Source organism: Sardina pilchardus, chromosome 21 (genome assembly GCF_963854185.1).
Source record: "Sardina pilchardus chromosome 21, fSarPil1.1, whole genome shotgun sequence".
In the NCBI taxonomy this organism is placed as follows: domain Eukaryota; kingdom Metazoa; phylum Chordata; class Actinopteri; order Clupeiformes; family Clupeidae; genus Sardina; species Sardina pilchardus.
The window spans coordinates 29289405-29312024 of record NC_085014.1 but is presented as its reverse complement, the minus strand read 5'-3'; the positions used below and the strand labels follow the sequence as shown (position 1 = coordinate 29312024).

The 22620-nt window shown below is 42.2% G+C and overlaps 1 protein-coding gene across 2 annotated transcripts in view; it reads left to right on the top strand.

Annotated features, from left to right (window-relative positions):
• Window positions 1-19938, top strand: part of LOC134069314 (probable E3 SUMO-protein ligase RNF212) — a 38342-nt gene extending 18404 nt beyond the window's left edge. For both annotated transcript variants that reach the window (XM_062525267.1, XM_062525268.1), the window contains exon 11: window positions 19705-19938. In XM_062525267.1, coding sequence (XP_062381251.1) covers window positions 19705-19849 — 145 coding nt within the window. In that variant the 3' untranslated portion in view covers window positions 19850-19938. The remainder of the gene's footprint in view (window positions 1-19704) is intronic.
• The last annotated feature ends 2682 nt before the right edge of the window (window positions 19939-22620 follow it).

Sequence of the window (22620 nt, the reverse complement as noted above, 5' to 3'; positions counted from 1 at the left end):
AATTATGCGTTATGTGTTGAGTTCAAAACACAATGTTGTGAATGTCCTTTTTATCAGCAGAAGAGCTGACGAGTTGCATGCACACAGATGTCGGCGCATCTTTTGGATCCGCCCTATTACACTGACGTCGCACGTGCTAAATGGTGTGTATGCAGTCGAGGACGTCTCATTTGCGCAGTTCATCAAGCTTCTTTCCTCCATCCTCCGCTCATTCCTTCGTCGTTTCCTTCGCAAAATGCATTAGTAGGAGGGGCTATGACCGGGGCGAGGATCGAGGGAGGAAGGAAGGACCGATAAATCGTTACATGAAAGGCACCCACAGTCACGGTCGCTTGTGAAAACAAAGAAAATGTAAGTAAAGGAAAACCAGAAACAAGACTGCGTGCACTCAGACCTGTAGCTGTGAAACGTAACTAACATGTGAAGTGTTAAAGTAACAAGTGCTAAACGAAGATAAACGTGTTGTGATTTATGACGATATAAAGTAAATATTATAAATTTGAATGAACAGAAGATAACGCAAGTTATCAGTGTAGCGGCATGTATGCATGAAAGAAAATAATGTTACTTATCAGTATAGTGACATGTATGCGTGAGGGGTGGTGAATGTGTGTAACTTGCGTCACTCGCCGCTTGTTGTAGCACTCTCATGTGTGGTCGTGGAGCCGGCCGTCACAGTTATACTATAGAGTAGTGATGGGTTAAGGATTTTTTAACCCCGCACCAACCCAACCCATCGTGACAGCCAATCCGCCCCGCCCGACCCGCGAAATTACGCTCTGATTTTTAATCCAACCCGACCCAACCCGCGAAAATGGGAGAGAAAAGAAAACAAAGATACAATGGGTCTACGTCATGAATTTCCATAGAAACCACATGGAAACCTATTAACGAGGAATTTGCTCACCTTGTACTGCTGTTTGATTGTCCCAAACGTTTATATGATGCATAGGCTAGCCTACTTTAGGCATTCACAGAATCTCAATCATGGAACGGCAAAATGCTCCAAACATGTTTATTCTTGAAATACAGAGGATAAACAACTCAACATTTTAAACGTGTAAACTTAGGCCAGGGATGGGCAACTTTCATGACTAAGAGGGCCACATTTTTTTATCATCACCATCAGAGGGCCAAATGTGGCCGCGCACTTCCGCACATCTGATGCTGCAAAATAATTCTGAATAAGAACGAAATATGTCAATTTTCATGCTCAAATGCATATTTTACATAGACTCCCTAACAACAAATACAAATATTTTACAGCCAGTGATAAGTATTATTTTCAGTGCAAAGGGCTGACATAAATCACCATTCAATGATGGCACAGAATTGAAAAACAATGGCCCATCATGAAGTGCAACAAGCCTCATATTCAATGCATTTATATAAGAATTTATAGACATTCCCTAACGTCCATAATGAGAGTAGGCCTACAGATGTAACATGTAACATCCATCACATGTTACTGTACTCTCATCCAACGCCAAAAAGTAAGCTACAGTAGGCCTACTTGCAGTCATGCATGATTTGTCTCAGCTCCCCCCCTCGACATTATCAGAATGTCAACAACAATTATGCGCGTCACCGTGCGTCGGGACAAATATAGGCTACCGTTTCGAAGTTTTTACCTCCACTACGCACCCAAACAATTTCGCCATCTGATATAGCTTCTTTGCTTTGGCAAGCTCAAGCGAAACAGCAAAAGACGGATTCCTGTGTAGTTCTAGCAATTAGTCGCTATTGTTAGTGTAGGCTAGCCTACTTTTGATTTGAGGTCGGCTACGACAGCGGCCGAGAAGCTCCGTGTGTGTAGGGCAGGCTACTTCTGATAACTTTTCGCAAGGTGTTGTAATGTAGTGGCGACTGAAGTTTAAATCTTTCATGGCTGATATAGTTTCTAGCAAAACTTGACATGGGTTTGCCTTACCATTCTATGAACAGACACTGCTTCCGATTTTGACTGAAAGGTAGCGGTTTTCTAAATGAGTTGGTCCGAGGGCCCGAGATAGTTTGCATAGGAGGCGCTATCTATCGGCGAACAGTATAATTACAATGACGGTGCAAACACGCATTTTTAATCACAGTAAAAATGATCATCCGCGGGCCGCACTGAGTGAGGAGGCGGGCCGCATGCGGCCCGCGGGCCGCCAGTTGCCCATCCCTGACTTAGGCTATATCCCCTCTCCTCCCTTGCTCTCCCTCTCCACGTCACTCACTCACTCACACACACAGGCGGCCGCATGATAAAGCCCGAGAACATCTAGACCACCACAATAAACCATAATATAGCATAGGAAAAACTGTTTAGTTGGTTGGCTATTGAACACAAGCTACTCGCATTTTCTCCGCAATTGGGGCGTTTAAGACCGAAAAAAACCACACAATAACATGGTAGGCTACATATGTCATTTGCGAGCCTATAGGCTATACAAAATTTTAGGCTACCTTCCCACTAGGATGTAGGCCTATTTCTGCCCGTACTGTGTAAAAACAAAATGGAATCAACAGTGTCGGGGTTTAAGCCATTACGACGTGCTTCCAGGACACGACCAGCCGAGCTGAAGGCGCGCTCACTAGATGCGCTGGTTGCTGGAATGCAGAGAACCGCTTTAGCCAACATGGAGAGCAGGGGATATTCACATTTACGATCCCTCCAAAAATTGAGGACGTTGTCATGGCAGTCCTGGAGAGTGAAGGGTGACTGCACATATCTTCCTACTTCTTCTGGCTCAATGAGATCAGGAGTGTCTTCCCATTCCAGGAACATCCTTCTCCGTTTTACTGCATGGCCAACACAATGAATTAAAACCTTGTTTGAAGATCAACGTCTACCTGTTCCTTCATCGGTGGATACTACTCTGAACCCCGGTTGCTCTACCTGGTCTCCGGTGGTAGATGTCACGACTCGCCGCTCCACTCCTCCTGTCCCGGCTTGTCAAGTTGGTGTTGCATCGGAGTTGGAACTCTACAACTCCTTTGCTCCTCTGGCGGATCTTCCCACGTCGCCTACATTACGGCGGAGTGGAAATCATAAACGTCCCGATGTCTGGGGTCCAGCGATGTGCCCCTCCAACCCGCCTGCTCTCCGGCAGACACGACCAGCATCGTCCTCGATGCAACAACATGGAAGTCGCAAGGCTACCTCCAAGCGCAACAGGTCCCCAGGCAGCGACGCCTCAAGTCCGGTGCACGTCTCCGACAAGCGGCTCACAGTCTCCTCATCTCCCCAGGAGGTGTCATCAGGTGCCTTGGCTTCCCTTGTTTGCCTCTCTCCTACAGGCGGCGGTGGCCTGTCGAGCCCTCGGGCCGCTGCGTTGTCCCAGCTAGCTGCTGACGCTACTGTTGTTAACCTATGTAGCCCATGTCAAACTCCACAAACGCTGTCCACAGCTGACAGCGTCTTTACTGTCTGCACTTTGTCACCGACGTATCCGACAATCCTTGATGACCTCTCCTCTCCGGGTCTGTCGGACAGTCTGTCTGCTGCTCGGTTACCAACAGTGAGCAAAAACCCTGCTGACTCAGACAGTACCGATGGTCTGCAACTTCCTCCCCACACAACTATTCACTTTAACCGTGATGTTCAGTGCACTCCTGAAATACTCATTGTTGGTGACTCGATTGTTAGAGGCCTAACTATACCTAGTGCCATCACTTATTGTGTTTCGGGTGGTAGGGTTATTGACATTTCCGGACTCATTCCCTCACTACTGGAAAGGCATCCCTCCGTCAACATCGTCATTGTCCACGTGGGTACAAATGACGTCATGGCCAGAAGTTCGATCAAGCTTCAGGACGAACTCGAGACCCTATGTCTCACCATAGAAAGTCATGGAAAAAGCTGCATCATGTCTGGCCCTATCCCTTTCAATTCTAGCAATTTCATTCTGAATGCTTCAGTAGGCTGTATGCTCTACATACTTGGCTAAAGAATTTTTGCAGTGCAGCTGGTCATGACTTTATTGCTAACTTTGATATATTTTGGACAAAATCTAGTCTTTATCGATCTGATGGTGTGCACCCAAACAAAACGGGTCTCCTACAGCTAACCACCAACTTTATCCAGTTCATTGCTTTCAGTACACTCTGACATGCATCACAACATGACCCAATTCAGCTCACTAACACACCCAGCTCTAGTATAGGTCCTGCTGATCCCTACTGCTCTCCCTCTCATATAGACACAGGGGGTCAAACTATTTCACAAAAATGTAGTCATCACCTGCAGATGGCCCTCCTAAATGTCAGATCGCTATGTAATAAGACATTTCTGGTAAATTATATTATTACATCCCATAAGTTAAACTGTATTTTCCTTACTGAAACGTGGCTTGATGCCTCAGGCAACTATGAACTTCTTGAGGCATCACCATCTGACTTTTCATTTGCACACTGCTCTCGCTCACATCAGAAAGGTGGTGGTGTAGCAGCCCTCTTCTCTGATGTGTTGCCCTGTAAAAATGCCTATTCCACTTTTGAATATTTAGCTCTGAGGCCATCAAACACCTCTCTTATAGTCACAGTCTATCACCCACCACGGTACAGAGCTGGCTTTATTTCTGATTTTGGGGATTTTTTATCAAACATTGTGACTAAGTATGATTTTATTCGTATCTCTGGTGACTTTAATATTCATGTCGATAACATAGCTGATTCTTTTGCGACTCAGTTCACTGATCTGCTGTCATCATTCGAGCTCACACAACACATTTCTGTACCTACTCACAGCCATGGTCACACCTTAGATCTGGTTATTTCTTTTTTTTTTTTTTTTTAAGTATATTTTTGGGCCTTTTTGCCTTTATTATGATAGGACAGTGAAGACGTAGACAGGAAACAAGTGGGAGAGAGAGATGGGGTGGGATCGGGATATGACCGCAGGCCGGATTCGAACCAGGCACTCAGACCCGTAAATGGTATGGACGCTGTAGCCTGCTGCACCACAGCACCCCCCAGATCTGGTTATTTCTAAAGGCTTTGAGATTTCTATAAATGGCACTTTAGATGTTGGCTTCTCTGACCATCTGTGTATTCTTTTCAGTGTTTCCTGGCCATCGACTAGACAGGCTTCTGGTGTGAAAACACTCTTAAGACGCAACATTAGGGAAGACACCTCTGATAAATTTATTATGGCTCATAGGAATGCTGCTCAGTCATGTGACCTGAGCCGGGTCTCTGTTGCACCCTTAACTTTAATTTCTCCCACTGGTTTTGTGGGTGATTCTGCTGTATCTTCCTGTTCCGACACCTTAGTCAAGTCTTTTAACTCTTCCGTTTTGCAAATCATTGATAGCATTGCACCATTACAAATTAAGACTATCTCAGTTAAACGGAGGCCACCCTGGAGGACCTCACAGACTGTCAGCGCCTTTAAAAGAGCCTGCCGCAAATATGAACGACAATGGCGTAAGTCTAAACTGCAGGCTGATTTTATAAACTATAAGAATCATATTTTTATCTATAGTAGTGAAATTAAAAAAGCTCGAAGGCAGCATTTCTCTCAGATTATTGCTGACAATTCAAACAACTCCAAAACACTGTTTAGTACCATTGATAAGCTAATCAACCCTCCACATACGATTCCCACAGAGCTTCACTCTGTAGAGAAGTGCAATGAGTTTGCTACCTTTTTTAGCAAAAAAAATTTAACTATCAGGAGCAATATCAAGATACCTTCCAATGCAAATTCCAGCTGCCTATCTTCAAGCCACTCTCTATTTCTCTGTTCAACTGGTCTCCCCAGTTTCACTCCTATTCACCAAAGTGAGCTGGAAAAGATAGTCAATCAGCTAGGTTCTGCTACTTGCTCTCTTGATCCGATACCTACCAAGCTGTTCAAGCAGGTTTTAAGCTGTCTCGCTCCTGAGGTTCTCAATATTGTTAATACCTCCCTCCTGTCTGGAATTTTCCCTTCTTGTCTTAAACATGCGTTGGTTACTCCACTGCTAAAAAAACATAATCTTGATCCCTTGGCTTGCGGGAGTTATAGACCAATCTGTAACCTACCTTTTTTGGGTAAAATTCTTGAGAAGGTTGTTTACAAGCAGCTTTACTCTTATCTATCTCATAACACCCTTTTCGATACCTATCAGTCTGGTTTCCGTGTGAATCATAGTACAGAGACTGCTTTAGTCAGAGTTATAAATTATCTTAAAATTGCCACTGATCACCATAAAGTATCTGTTCTCGTTCTTCTAGATTTAAGTGCTGCATTTGACACTGTAGATCACACCATTCTACTCCAATGCCTGCAAGATCAAATTGGCATCCAGGGTACAGCTCTAGCTTGGATTTCCTCCTACCTAAATGGGAGATCTTTTTCTGTCTCTATAAATAGATTCTGTTCAGATATTATGAACATCTCGTATGGGGTACCTCAGGGGTCAATCCTTGGCCCTTTGCTTTTTAATTTATACATGTTACCATTTGGGTCTATCATCCGGCACCATGATATTTCTTATCATTCATATGCGGATGATACCCAACTTTACATGTCTATATCTTCTGATGACCCCAGTCCAGTAAATGACCTAATCAGTTGTATCTCGGACATTAAAAACTGGATGGCCCAGAATGTTCTTCTGTTAAATGACAGCAAGACTGAGGTCTTAGTTGTTGGCCCAAAGGCCCAGAGAGAACATATTAATTCCTTTTTAACCCCCCTTCTGGTAAAACCCTGTGGTGATAGGTAAAGGTAAGGTACTTTTATTTATATAGCGCATTTCACGTGCACTGAGTGCAACCCAAAGCGCTTTAATGTGATGTCAGAAATCTGGGTGTGATCCTTGATCCTGATCTTAACTTTGAAAAGCACATATCCACTGTTACCAAGACAGCCTTTTATCACCTCAGAAATATTTCAAAGGTACGTGGCCTTCTGTCTCTACAGGACTCAGAAAAATTAGTACACGCTTTTATTTCCAGTCGCCTGGATTATTGTAACTCACTCTATGCTGGTGTTACCAAACAGGCACTTAACAAGCTTCAGCTTATTCAAAATGCTGCTGCTAGAATACTAGCACACAAGAACATCCAAATTTGATCACATCACTCCTGTTTTAAAATCACTTCACTGGCTTCCTGTACAACAAAGAATCCAGTTCAAAATTCTTCTAATTGTTTTTAAATCTTTAAATGGCCTAGCACCAACCTATATTTCTGACATGATCTCACACTATCTTCCAACGCGTTGTCTAAGATCATCCAATAAAAGTCTCCTGTCAGTCCCCAGAATCAACACAAACGTGGCACATGGTGCTTTTAGCTATTGTGCCCCGACTGTGGAATTCTCTTCCTTTGGAATTAAGGTTAGCTCAATCAACTTTCTCTTTTAAAAAGGGTCTTAAAGGGATAATCCGGAGTGAAATGCACTTTAGATCAATTTTTCGGACTATTGGGAGTACATACGTTGAGTTGACACCAAAATCATGTCATTCGGATGTATTTTGACAAAGTTCGAGTTCACCGTTTTTAGCCAAAACTCGTTAGCCTGGAAGTGACGCGGGCATGTGCTTTCGCCGCTACAAAACGCTGTTTTTATACCTCTTCTACTGTTCCAAACAACACTAAACTTACGTGGTAGTAAGTAGAGGGTCCCTAAAGCCAAACCGAAGTATTCCCACGTCTTTATGTGGTCGGATAGAGAGTCCAGAATGAATTTAATCGAGTCAGTACCTTTCCGGAAATGTCGCTGCTGCAGCTGGCAACGCTTTAACAACACTTTATTAACATTTCCAGAAAGGTACGGACTCGATTAAATTCATTCTGGACTCTCTATCCGACCACATAAAGACGTGGGGATACTTCGGTTTGGCTTTGGGGACCCTCTACTCACTACCACGTACGTGTAGTGTTGTTTGGAACAGTAGAAGAGGTATAAAAATAGCGATTTGTAGCGGCGAAAGGACATGCCCGCGTCACTTCCAGGCTAACGAGTTTTGGCTAAAAACGGTGAACTCGAACTTTGTCAAAATACATCCAAATGACATGATTTTGGTGTCAACTCAACGCATGTACTCCGAAAAATTGATCTAAAGTGCATTTCACTCCGGATTATTCCTTTAAAACAGGGGTCTCAAACTCGCGGCCCGCGAGACGATATTTTGCGGCCCCCGGCCTGAAGTCGAAGCTTAATGTTAGTGCGGCCCGCGCAGATGCATCTGGGCATTTTATATTTTGTAACAATCGTGGGCTGGGCTCTATGGCTGCGCTACCATAGCTCAGGCTCGTGACAACACGAATTAGCAATTGTTTACTTGCAAAATGTTCCAGCCCGCAACTTTCTGTCAAAATAATAATGTAGCCTAAGTCGCCCCTTGAGGGTATTTTTTATGCGATAAACGACACGGGTTAAAACAGACGGGAGGTACGGTGACAAATCTCATTTGTAGCCTAGACTCCACCTGCTAGACATCAAGTGTTTCGATTCAAGCAACGTTTTCACGAACTAGCCCCCAAATTACAGACTACACGGAGGAGACGTGCGGTTTGTAATGACGCGGAAGCTATGCATGCAGGCCATAGTTTTGCACAAACTGAAGTAGAAATACATCAAATGTTGAAACAAAAAATCACGTTTGATGAGGTCTTGGGTCTGTTATTCACATATCTGATTCTGAAGTATGTCTGCCTTTTGGAGATTATGATCGATCGCAATTGATAGTGATCTGGGTGCGTCTGTGAAGGTGCGTCTTTTGAGTGAACGACAGTGTTTTTTAAAGGGATAATCCGGAGTGAAATGCACTTTAGATCAATTTTTCGGACTATTGGGGGTACATACGTTGAGTTGACACCAAAATCATGTCATTCGGATGTATTTTGAGAAAGTTCGAGCTCACCGTTTTTAGCCAAAACTCGTTAGCCTGGAAGTGACCGGGGCTTGTCCTTTCGCCGCTACAAAACGCTTTTTTATACCTCTTCTACTGTTCCAAACAACACTACACTTACGTGGTAGTGAGTAGAGGGTCCCTAAAGCCAAACCGAAGTATCCCCACGTCTTTATGTGGTCGGATAGAGAGTCCAGAATGAATTTAATCGAGTCAGTACCTTACGGAAATGTCACTGCGGCAGCAGCGCAACGCTTCAACAACACTTTACTAACATTTCCGGAAAGGTACTGACTCGATTATATTCATTCTGGACTCTCTATCCGACCACATAAAGACGTGGGGATACTTCGGTTTGGCTTTAGGGACCCTCTACTCACTACCACGTAAGTGTAGTGTTGTTTGGAACAGTAGAAGAGGTATAAAAATAGCGTTTTGTAGTGGCGAAAGGACCTGCCCCGGTCACTTACAGGCTAACGAGTTTTGGCTAAAAACGGTGAACTCGAACTTTCTCAAAATACATCCGAATGACATGATTTTGGTGTCAACTCAACGTATGTACTCCCAATAGTCCGAAAAATTGATCTAAAGTGCATTTCACTCCGGATTATCCCTTTAAGCGGCTACCATGCTTCGACCCTCTGCCCAACATAAATGGAGGTGCCAGTGGTAATTGAGATGATAGTGTCCTGGACCCCGTACAGACAGCTGAAAAACTACAAAGTCACTTGACAGGCACTGATTTGACCAGGCTACTTCATTGTATACAAAAGCTTTGTGTTAGTAGCCTAGTAGGCGTAGCCATAATTTACTGTTGTTGGTTTACATTTGACTGTTTTGCTGTTAATTTCTTATGTAGGGGAAAGGACAAAAAAAAGTAAAGTAAAACTGCTCAAATATGTTCAACATTCAGTATTTACTGAGAGGTGCATAATTCGAGGTAGTTGTCATCCAGACATCATATGCTGATTAGATAGGTAGGCTATACAGTATACACCTTCGTGAACCACAGACTTGGGGGGGGGGGGGGGGGGGGCAACCTATGCGGCCCCCCAACCAGTTGATGTTGGTTACAGTGGCCCCCAGCTCATTTGAGTTTGAGACCGCTGCTTTAAAACATATTTATTTTCACAAGCCTTTGTTTGAGTTACGTTTTTTATTTTTGCCCCTCTGAATAGATTATTTAATGTGCTCTTGTTTAACTATTTTAACAAGTGAGTTGTATGGATGTTCTCATCTTGGCAAAGTGTTTTATTTTTTTTTATTTTATTTTATTTTATTGAATTGTTCTTTTTCCAGTGCTGCTTTTATTCTTATTTTTAACCATTTTGTGTGTCCATATATACATGTGTGTGTGTGTGTGTGTGTGTGTGTGTGTGTGTGTGTGTGTGTGTGTGTGTGTGTGTGTGTGTGTGTGTGTGTGTGTGTGCGTGAGTGTGTGTTCATATACAGTATGTATATTTTTCTTTTTCATTCAAAGCACATTGAGTCTATGTATGCCATATGAAATGTGCTATAGAAATAAAATTTGATTGATTGATTGATTGTCACTACGATAAGACAGTTAAGTTCAGTTAATTCAGTGTTTTTAATTGCCTAATATGTTTGGGCTGGGTCACATAGCCTACCCTCCAGAACCTCCTCCTGATCGGTCGTGCTCCTCACCCCCATTGTGTCTGTGAAGTAGAATCAGGATGCGCATTATTTCTTTTTTTATGCTTTTGTTGTGCTACTATGCCATCTTAAAGAGACCCTATGCAACTTTTTCATAGTCATAAAATCGCTTAGAAATTGTTGTTTTGCTTGACTGACCAGTTTTATCGAAAACAGTCACATTTCCTCCCGCCCCCAGTGTCCCTATCCGCTAATTACAACCTTGCAACTTTCTGATAAACGATCGTTTGCTGTTTACATCTGGAAGTCAGAGACGCGAAAGGAACAAGAAGAACCACGCTTGCAATTTATATATTTATATATAGCCTATATATGTATAAATATACACGCTAAAGCTGTCGGGGAAGCTCTGCAGAGAAATATGCAAGCATAAAACGAGCGAAAGAGAAAAACGAAACCGAAACCAGAGATGAAATCGGCAATCCTGCATTATTCCTCTTTAATTAAATGTTTTAACACCTTTACCTTGAATCACTTCCTCAGGCTGGGCCTGCAGGGTTGGGATGAGGGCTGTTGTCAACGCCCTCACTTCCATTTGAACGGCAACATTTTCCTCGGGAGAGAGCATTTTTAAGGATTTGAAGCATCTTGTGTGTCGGAGTGATGATAAACTTTTCGTTCAGGAGCTCACTTGCACGAGATCAAATGTGTTGCATGTAGTCACGGTCTTGGAATCGGGGCTCACAGTGCGCTCCGAGTCTGTGGCGCCAGAGAAGCACAGTGTGAAGGGTGAGATAACGGTCACCCTCCATGTCCTCAGAAGCAACTTTGAAGAGGGACAAAAACTCAGACATTTTGGTCAGGACCTCCACTTGTATTCCCTCCATGCGATGCTCTTGTCCCTTTTCTCTTAGTAACTCCCGTATCTCCCGTTGTTGTTTGGCGATGGAGGAGAGCATCGCCGCTTTGCTGTTCCACCTAGTCTCGCACTCCTGGATGACAGCATATGGGAGGTTGAGCTTGCTGCCTGACTTCTTTAAATAAGTGACCAGATGTTTGTATTGTGTGATTTGTTCTGTCACCTCTTCCATGAATGTGGGCTCATTTTTATCAGTAAAGGCATGCTTTAGGACTGTATTTATTACATGGGTTGCGCATGGAATCCAGGCGTAATTTTTTAGCGCAGCCTTGATATTTGGGCCCTGGTCGCTGACAAACACTACTTTAGACAGCCGATGTCAGCCGATATGCCCACCTCCAATAGCTCCTTGCTGATCTGTTCATGGATGTTTGTCGCTGTCTTCCTAATTGTGGTGTCAAATTCCAATATGGAAATCACTCTGCTTGTCAGAGACCAGTCCTCAGTGATGAAATGGCACGTCATATTGTGGCTGTTGGTCCACATATCAGTAGTGATGCCAATGCCACTTTCAAGAGCTTTGTTCATCTGTTCGCAGAGCCTTGCCTCTTCTTTTTTTGCATGATCTTTTGCTCTGTCACATATGGTCTGCCTGTGAGGGATGACCGAATCAGCGTCCACTGCCCCATACCTTGCGCCAATATTTATTAGCCCCTGTGCCACACGTCTGAATCCCTTGCCGGACACTATATCAAATGGGCGTAGATCAGTGCAGCAGAAATTGAGCGTCAGCGTTGCTTTAAACTTCTCCACAACTTTATCCCTGTCCTGTCTAGTGTGTTCCTTGGGCTTCATGATGCTCATGTTATTCACTAGTGGTCTCTAACAAACCTCTGAGGCTTTCACAGGACAGCTTTATACTGAGATTCGGTGGACTATAGGGTGGACTCTATTTACGAATTAGGTGACTCTGAAGGCAGTTGGATGCACTGGATTTTATTTAGGGGTATCAGAGTAAAGGGGCCGGAATACTTTAGCATGCCACAATTTGCAGTTTTTTATTTGTAAAAAGAAAATGAAAACCATGTATCGTTTTCCTCCACAATTCCACAATCCACCACTCAACAATTGCCCCACTATATCTCTGGTCTATCACTTGTGGTTGTAGTGTGGAAAAGTGCAAGGGCTATGAATGCTTTTTCAAGCTGTTAAGACCCTGCTGGTCAGTCCTGGGGTTGCGCCCTCTGGTCTAATGCCTGTGTGGGCTCTGCCCCTTGAATCTCATTCCCTGATTTGCAGAGAAAGGACCCCATTGGTGTTTGGAGTAATGGGTGGTGCTATATAATGACGAAGGAGGAATGGACGCGTTCTCTCTGGCTCTCTGATCTTGGCGCTGCTCTCTGCTCATTCGCTTGGGCCTGCTCTCTGCGCTCCATGGCTGCTCCTCTGGGGAGAGCCGCAACCCGTTGCCAGCTTTGCACATAGACGTCGCGGTTTTACACTCTTTGTTTGATCACCCCTAGACACTTTGCATTACACTTTTCTTTATCATATACTGACTTTACTCTTTTAATGTTATAATAAAATATACTCTATTTAAAACCTTTAGCTACAGTGGTCCCCATTTTTAATGTCACGGCTACCTTGAGCCCGGTGGTTGTGACATGTGGGCGACTCGTCCGGTTTTTTCGCCGGTTTAAAAGTTTGGATTTTGGGAAATTTCGTTCGATTTTCCTAGAATACTTCAGTGAGTAGACGCCGTGATTGATCTCGCCAGTCTACGTTTGTTCTATTGTGCCGTCGCACGCAGTATTGGCTGCTGTTTTGGTGAGTCTAAGCGTTTCATTCATGCATAGGCTCAGCTGATTGTGTAATTGGGGGAATCCCTGTAGCTATTGGGTAATTTTAGTAGTGACGCGTCGTCTGAAAAGCGCTTCGTTTCCGCTTTGAACTTCGACAAACATTTTTAGTGCATGTTCTGTGGATTAGAGAATTTTGTGGTTTTTTGATGCAGCGAAGAGAAAACATAGAACAATTTGGACAACTGGAGCAACGTGAACACCCTGCCGTAGGTGAGACCGCTCAAAAGTTTTGTTTCCTTTATAGTTTATTTGTTAAGTTTGCGTGTCAAACGCGGGGGGGTTGTGAAGCCTAATCGCTACGACACGTGAAGACTTAGGTTGTGGACATAGGTTTTTTCTTTTGGGGGTTTTAGATGCGGGGAGCTCTAGGTCTAAATTTTAGCCCTTCGTTGCATTGAGAGCCACGTTATATTGTCTGATCTGCGCGTAACGCAAATGTTTGTTGTTTGTAGCTGATAGAATTTGAGCGAGTGCTTGTTTGGTTACACCTGTTCCGTTTCAGCAGGCTGTTTTGTTTTGCACATAGGCCTTTGAATAGGTAAGTGCATTTGGATCGCCAGACTTTTGTATAAAAAATATTTGTACTGTTTGTAGCGTGCTGACTGGTTTGGCATTACATTGACGAAATTAGTCTACCGTGTTTAGATAGAGTAGACTGTTTTAGCGTTTATAGTCATTAATGGTAATGTGTTCTGGCATAATTTGATTGAACAGTAGGCCTAGTCTGATTTTTCGCTGTTGAGCATTTGTATCGTGTTTGAATGGATGTTAGTACGTTTTTGGCTGCACCTTCATTAGGTGGATTAAAAACTTTAAATAAAAAACAACTTTTTAAAGTAGCCGAGCACTATAATATTCATTCCGCAATCTCGAAAAGCATTACAAAAGACGAGTTGTTACAGTTCATTATGGAGAAATTGGGTGAGAGAGAGATTTTTTCTTTAGACCCAGCACCAGACGTTGAGGGCCCAACTCAGTCGTCAACTCCCCTTGGCACTCTTGGTGCTATGGCAGCATCACCTAGTGAAAGTTCAGCTTTGTCTTTTGAACAACAAATGAAATTGTTTGAAATGCAACAAAAAAGAGATGAGTTTTTAGCAAAAGAACGCGAACGAGAACGGTTAGAGAAAGAAAAGGAACGCGAACGAGAACGGTTAGAGCGAGAAAAAGAGCACGAACGAGAACGTATAGAGCGTGAACGTAAACAGTTAGAGCAAGAAAAAGAGTATGAACGTGAACGGCTAGAGCGAGAAGAACATCGACTACAGCGAGAAAAAGACCGTGAGCTTGAATACAAAAAAATTGAACTAGAGGAAGACCGTTTGAAATTGGCGAGAGAGGGACGGACACTGGGCGATAATCCTGGAGGCCCCCCCTCACAGCCACAAATTTCACACATGGTTAAGCTTTTACCTAAGTTTGATGAACGTGACCCTGACTTGTTTTTCTGTCTTTTTGAGAGATTAGCAAGAGATTATCAATGGTCTGATTCAGATTGTGTTCTATTGCTACAAAGTGTAATTACAGGAAAAGCACAACAGGCATATATATCTTTAGACGATTCAGACTGTAGAAAATATGATATTGTGAAACAGACAATTCTCAAAGCGTATGAATTGATTCCAGAAGCCTATAGACAGAAATTTCGAAACTGGCGCAAACAGGAGAAACAAACACACTTGGAGCTAGTGCGGGAATTGTCTAGTCTCTTTAATCGCTGGTGTGCAGCTGAGGGTGTCAAAACCTTTGCTCAATTGTGTGAGTTGGTGTTATTAGAACAATTTAAGAGCATCTTACCTGCTCATATTACCACTTACATAAATGAGCATGAGGTTGGAACTGCAGCGGCTGCTGCTGTGTTGGCCGATAAATATATCTTGACTCATAAGCATAGTGTCCGTGCAAATGATGAAGATTATTGTTCCCGTCGTTTTAATTCTTTTAAATATGACTCCAGAACATCTAGGCATGATTCTAGTGCGGGAAGAAAACCCTATTCAGCAACTAAATATGATACTGGGCATGTTTTTTCTGATAAACAAGTTGATCCAGAGGATCTTTGTAACTATTGTGGGGAGTCTGGGCATTGGAAAAACTCTTGCCCTAAGTTAAAGGAGAAGCGATGTGGAAAGAGTACAATCAAGAGTGTGGGTTGTGCTGCCAGAATTGTGCCTTCTGTTTGTCAAAAGGGTATAGCTAATTGTAATGCTGGAGAAGATGTCTCGTTGAGTTCAGTGAGTGAGAGCACTGATCTTTGCAGAGAGGAGCTTCCTTTAGAGCAGTCACAAGTGTGTGCCAGTGATGGCTATAGTCCCTTCATTACATCTGGTTATGTGTCATTGGTTGGAAATGACCAGAAGGTGCCAGTGCGCATTCTGCGTGACACTGGATCATCTGAATCGTTTGTTTTAAAATCTCTTCTGCCTTTCTCACAAGTGTCTGACGCGGGGACATGTGTCCTTATCCGGGGTATCGGAATGTACACCATTTCTGTTCCGTTGCATCGGCTGGTTTTGGAGTCAGAACTTGTAAGCGGTGAAGTTGTTTTGGCTGTACGTCCGTCTCTACCTATAGAGGGTGTAGATGTGATTTTGGGTAATAACTTGGTAGGTGGGCGTGTGTGGCCTGAGAGCTTACCGCCTCCGATAGTAAATACAGCATCTGATTTGCCAGAGTCTGATTTTCCTGAAGTGCTCACCCCCTGTGTGGTGACTGGTGCAAGTCATACCCAGGGAGGGGAGCAGGAATTGGAGTCTGTAAAAGACTGTGCTAGTTTAAATTTGCCTCTGTTACTACCTACTCTTTCCTGTGAGGAGGTTGTGGCAGCACATAATGAAGTCTGTAGTCCTTTGTTTCTGTTAAAGGACTGGTTAGAGGAGGTTAAGGCCCATGTGAGTGTACTGAACGGTACCTACTCTGTTGCTCGGCGGATGTCTGACTACGACTACCTGTTAGACACTCCGGATAGGAAACGATCTAAGCAGTTGTGCCATATTAATCTGCTAAAGCCTTACTATCCCCAAATCCCTAGTCCTAGTCAAGGGGGTGGGGAGGTGTTACCTGTTGCAGTGGCTGTCTTGGACACTGGGCCCTCTTGTCAATCTTTGGTGGCAGCGGAGGTTGAGGAGATTGGCCCTGAGGATGCGGTGCTGCAGCCTAGGCTAAATTATTCTGCAGTGTTGGCTAGCTTGGATACGTTATTAGACCTTCTTCCATCAGATCAAGCTGATGAGTTTAAGGCGTTGATTTTGACTTTTCCTGTTCTGTTAGACACGCTGAGGTGCACGGATCTCCTCAAACATGGTGGTGAGGCCTTGCCGTTTCGCCAGCATTTCAATCGTGTGGGGCCAGATAAAAATAAGGTTTTGGATGCTGAAGTACTTTTGGTTTGTCTGATCACAAACCTCCTGGAAGGGGGGGTAAGATTGGGTAGGGCTGTTAAATGGAAACGTTTTTTTGTCATTAAATCACTCCTCAGCACTGCACCTGTGCCGGCAGCCCTGGCTGCACAGGCCATTCCAACTTCAGATGGGTGCTGGGGCAGTGCTGCAGCAGGCTGATGGTAACATCCAGTGACACCAGTATTGTTTCACTCCTGGATCACCGAGTAGTGTTCTGTGTTGATTTCCTCTGTTCCTTTTCTTCCCTTTTCTCCTGTTATCTTTTCCTTAAATATGCTTTCCAAGGTACCTGGATTGCCGGTGGAGCAGGAGTAGAGGTTTGGGAGGGGTGGTGGGGAAATTGAGATGGGGCATTTTCACTTGGTGGTGGTTGGTGTGATTGGACATAACAGTCCATAAGACCTATGGCTGGATGAGGGTTGTGGTTGGTGGTTTGCACACTGCTAAAAATGGGAATTGTGGGTTTAATAGAATTATGCCAATTCAAATGTTGTTACATTGTTATGCTAGTCATGGTTTTTAATAGTCTTAAATAAAATGATGAATTTTAGAAATATTTCAAACGTGATGTTTAGCTGTGTTAGGTGGCACAGGACAGTTGCGCCAGTTAACACAGTAAGGTTGACTTGGGTGTTTGGTGGTACTTTACAGAGTCCCACTTAGGTGGGTCTCTGTCTTTAAGGGAGGGGGAATGTTAAGACCCTGCTGGTCAGTCCTGGGGTTGCGCCCTCTGGTCTAATGCCTGTGTGGGCTCTGCCCCTTGAATCTCATTCCCTGATTTGCAGAGAAAGGACCCCATTGGTGTTTGGAGTAATGGGTGGTGCTATATAATGACGAAGGAGGAATGGACGCGTTCTCTCTGGCTCTCTGATCTTGGCGCTGCTCTCTGCTCATTCGCTTGGGCCTGCTCTCTGCGCTCCATGGCTGCTCCTCTGGGGAGAGCCGCAACCCGTTGCCAGCTTTGCACATAGACGTCGCGGTTTTACACTCTTTGTTTGATCACCCCTAGACACTTTGCATTACACTTTTCTTTATCATATACTGACTTTACTCTTTTAATGTTATAATAAAATATACTCTATTTAAAACCTTTAGCTACAGTGGTCCCCATTTTTAATGTCACGGCTACCTTGAGCCCGGTGGTTGTGACAAAGCCATTGTAACAAGAGCTAAGATGAAAAGCTTTGGCATGGTTGGTAGCCTTAACATCAGTATTGCACATACTGTAATATTGAGGGGTGAATGTATAGACTACTGTAGCATTGTGCATTGTGCTGATAAAAAGAAGTTACCTATTTAAAGGCACAGTCTGCATTTGTAATGCACACTAATCCTAGCACTCAATCTATCTTAGAAAACTTGTGATGTAACCTACACAATCCTTGCGCATTACAAACATAGTGCTATGAATCATTCAATAGTTAGGGCCTACAATTTTAGGAGGAGGGGTGTAGGGCCTACAATGTTACTTTGGGAGGAGAGGAACAGGGTGTAATTTGATTCAATGTTGAACTGAACAATCTTTGCTGAATCACAGACTTCAATTCTTTTTCACCAGTTGACTGTAGTTAGGAGGTATTCAGTGCACAAGTCTGTGTGCTGTGAATGTAGGCTACTGTGAGTGGTCAGGTGTTTATACAATGACACTGAACTCCCTCCAGACTTTTACAATTCTGCTACTTTGGAATACTCTCGCTGGACGTGAGAAAAAGTGTGTCAATGTGAACACCTCCTGAAGATTTACTTTTAGCCATATAGCAGGTTTGAACCCAATATGCTACTACCTTACCACCTCTATTGTGTGCCTTGTGAGCCAGAGAGCTGATGAAAGATGTGGGTTAATGTGAATATCAATGCAAAGACAAATTGTTTCATATGAACGTTCAAATGATGAATATAGGCCTACAAATATGATCTCACTATTGTCGTTTCTGTGGTCAGCCTATAAATACATTTGAGGAATTTCCAAAAAGATATTTCACAGATGAAACTGGGTTGGCCCATCAAAAGTCTTGTGATTGCAAGTGTGTCTGTTCACGAACTAAAATACATCATTAACCACAGAAGTTTGAACTATTAAAACTTGGGTAGTAAAACTAAAACTATCTTGGTTCAAATCTGGGTATTACTGTGATACTTCAGCTGCCATATGGTTTAACGATGTATCGTACCATTTAAGTTCATTGCTAACTTCCTAAGTTATATGGGAAACTTTGTTTGTGAGCCTTTGTTAGAAGTCTCCTGTTCAATCGATGAGCCTCGCAGCTTTTCATACCTTCCTCTCTATGAAGCCTTCTCAGATAAACTTTCAAATCAGGATTATTCTCTTTAAGCTGTATTCTGCAAAACATCAACATCATGACACATTTGCTTTTATCTACTGTATGGTTACAGTCAAAATATTCCTTTGTTAGACTTTGAATATTTCTTAGTTTCCATGAACTACAATGACACCCACCCGATTGCACTGCATAGCTGTATCCATTATCATGCTGGTATTATACTGTTTAGATTCTCCCTATTGATTACATTACACTACAGGAGGTCTGAGGTCTTTGGGATCCGAATTCTCCTCATAGACTGCGTTTACATGCACTTTAGTATCCCGGTTACGATCTGGGTTTTGAAGTATCCCGGTTTTGTATTTGCACATGTAAACATCATACCCCGATTTCGGAACCCCGGATAAGCCCTTATCCAGGTTACTAGTATTCCGGTTATGCTAGGTGGTGTACTCCCAGAAAAACCGGGATACTGTTCCATGTATACACCTTATGCCAGTTTCTCAGGCAAAACACGTATTACATTAGTAACCGGGACCCGGAGTGCTAATAGAACTTTATTGTTGGTAACCGAAATACTGTTATTTGTCATGTAAACAAGGATATTAATAACCGGGTTTCTCTGTGTTCATGTTAACACCATATCCTGAATATGATCAAAATCTGGATAAGCCTCATAACCGGAATACTAAAGTGCATGTAAACGCATTCATAGATATCTGGTAAAAATGTGGATAATTGATTTATTCAGCCAATTAGTGCTCAATCTCAAATATAACAACCACAAATGGTAATGTCAAAATTCTTTATTAACAATCTCCTCAGTCCAGGTAATACTGTTGTCTTTTCTCTCTCTAGTCGCGAGTTTTCTTGTAGCTTGAAAGATGGACTGATGAATCAACCCCAGACCCTGAAGAACCCCAGAGATGCATCATGGGAAACCCCTGTGTTTAAAGCTCCCTATAGATATTCTTCCCTGTCATCATTGCATTCAGTAACATAACACCGTTAACGCAATCAGGGACATTATACTGAAGTGGTCTAGAGCCAATAGAGGTCCAAATGCTGTAGCAACAAATGACATAAAGTAAGGCACATAACAATGGATGTAAATATAATCTTATTTTCTTTTGTTATGATTAAAATGATTACAAATAAATTATCATAATATTATATGCAATGTGTATACAATATCACTCAGCTGGACTTCACTTTAAATGGCAATGTAGGGACAAATACAATTTCTTAAAAGCTGAATATTGTTGAATAAGTCGGTGGCATAAATTGGCCCATAATGTTATTAGCCTAAAAATATTGTGGTGACCTTAGATAACAGTGTATTGGATATAAATGTGGCAGAATCATAATAGAAAGGTAATTGTTATAAAAGTTTTATTAGTCAGGCAGGCAGTGATTTTCCAGGTCAGACAGGTTACTGTCCACTCTGTTCTCTCTAGGCTCTGAAAATGTCAGTTTTGTTCTAAAGCAAAGTACATCATAGCATAAAGGCCTATAAATGATTACAGCTTCTTGCCACTTGTGTTTTGACCTTTCCTAACAACTGAATGGGGGATGAGATTATATAACTTAAAAGTTCTGCATATGCGCAGCATCAGTATGGTTTATTCAAGGGCCTTCATGTGGTCATATTAGAGCCTGTAACCAAAGGTCTCAGCCACCAGGGGGCCTCTTGAATATGGTTGGTAAATGGAACAACAGAAAAAGAAAATGGTAAACATACTAATTTGTCATTTTTAACAATCTATTTATTCTGTGCATTAAAATAGCCTTCATCACTGATTTCTTGACTAGCTATATCATGATGATATCCTTTGTCAAAAAGTTGTAGTATCCACATGATGTTAAGAAGAAAGATATGTTTATTTAACAGCTTATATCCCTGAATAATTGCAAAACATTTGACATGGTATTTGAAAATCCACACAACGTAATGTCAAGGTGACATTTGTTAACAACAGTTTGCCTCAAATCAACTTGGCAACTAAAAGAAGGCGGGGAGGCATTTTTAGCATTACAAATAACAAGTAATCCATAAAATGATTAAGAGGGTCTGAGCAGTGGAAACCTCCCAGTGTGAACATGTGGCTTTGGTGGTGTTATTCACAAGCCGTTTTACAGCATTACAGCATTTATAAATTAAGTTTTGTTTCTGCAGTGCTCTCCAAACATGTTTTAAACCAAGGAACAAGGTGGGTAGTCTGCCCATTAGTTCTTAAGATCTCTGCCTTTGTTTGGACTGTTTAGACACCCCAAATCACAGTAAAGTGTGTATTTTAATGCCGAAGTGTCATCACTGCAGTTCATTCTCAGCTGCATTATTGCAGTCTTCAGGCTCACAGTCTTACATTTGCATCTCTTAAATTAAACATATGTTTCACATCATGCCACATCCATTACAATTTTCACCCATCAAACACTGATTTAACGGATTGATTTTATTTCATTAATTGATTAAACATTGAAATATTAACTTTAAATACCTTTAGATATTTCAATCATAGACAGGAACACAAGATTGCTCATCAAAAGAAGCTGCAGGAGTAGCTTGTGTTTGTCAGCACAGACTGTATTGTTTCCGAAAGCACATTGACAGGACGCTCTACAGTATACCATGGGTTTAAATGATATAATAATGCCATTAATATTGTATATTGTATATTATTGATGCATAGGCTATATGATATTAACCAGGACACTGTCCCAAGACAACTTGTGTACATCTGATGTGTGCTGCAGTATATAGCTTATGTTCCCACAATTATGTATTTGTGATTTCAACAGTTGTATACTACAGTAATGCCCCATTTCATGTAACAACATTTCTTGCAACAAATAAATTCATGTTTGCTTTATAAATCACTTTTCAAAATTGGAAACCATAGCTGGTTCTGATTTCAGTCTAATAATCCACATTAGCCATATTCTGAAAAGTGTTTTAAGACATAATTAAAGCCATCAAATGATTTTATGCTTTTTCACTAAGTGGTTCAGATAATTACCAAAAGTAAAACCGCACATTCAGAGGGGTAGGAATGGTAACATCTTTTTGAGTATAAGGAACAGTATTCATCCAATTGAGAACATGATTATTGGGTTGTGACTATTGAACCAGATCCTGACAAAACAATGAGATAGCAACCTTTCAAGTACAAAATGTATTTTTATTATTCAAATGTGCTTGTTTGTGACAGCATGAAATCCAAAGATATCTCAGCTTGATAAGCACTGTAGTATTGATAGCATGATGAACCGTAGTGAACTCGAGATGTATGGAGATGAAGGTTCCAAACATGGTCCCAGAAAGCAGATGTTGATCATCATTTTTGTCCAACATTGTGATAAATGTTATGTAATTAAGTATTTTGGAATTTGGAGTTATTTACATTTTTACAAAATGGCATCTACCTACTGACTCAATTGAAACTTTACTACATGAACTACATCAACACATAGCATACGGTAGGCCAGAATAAAGGGCTGTGACATGCAAAATAGAGGTATCCTTCTGTTACTTAGCTTCCATACCATAATTAGACCTACCATTTCATAGCACTACAGTGCAAAATTAGGCTAATAATAAACTTCACCTCATAGAACATTTTAGAGGGAGATTGGGCAAATATTAATTTAGTGTATTCAGTCAATAAAATATACGTTTGTAATGAGGACAAATAACCAGGGTATTTTACCAAAACATATCTAGTGCTTATTTTGGTCAGGCAGAAACATTACTATTGTAGCATCTGGTATATC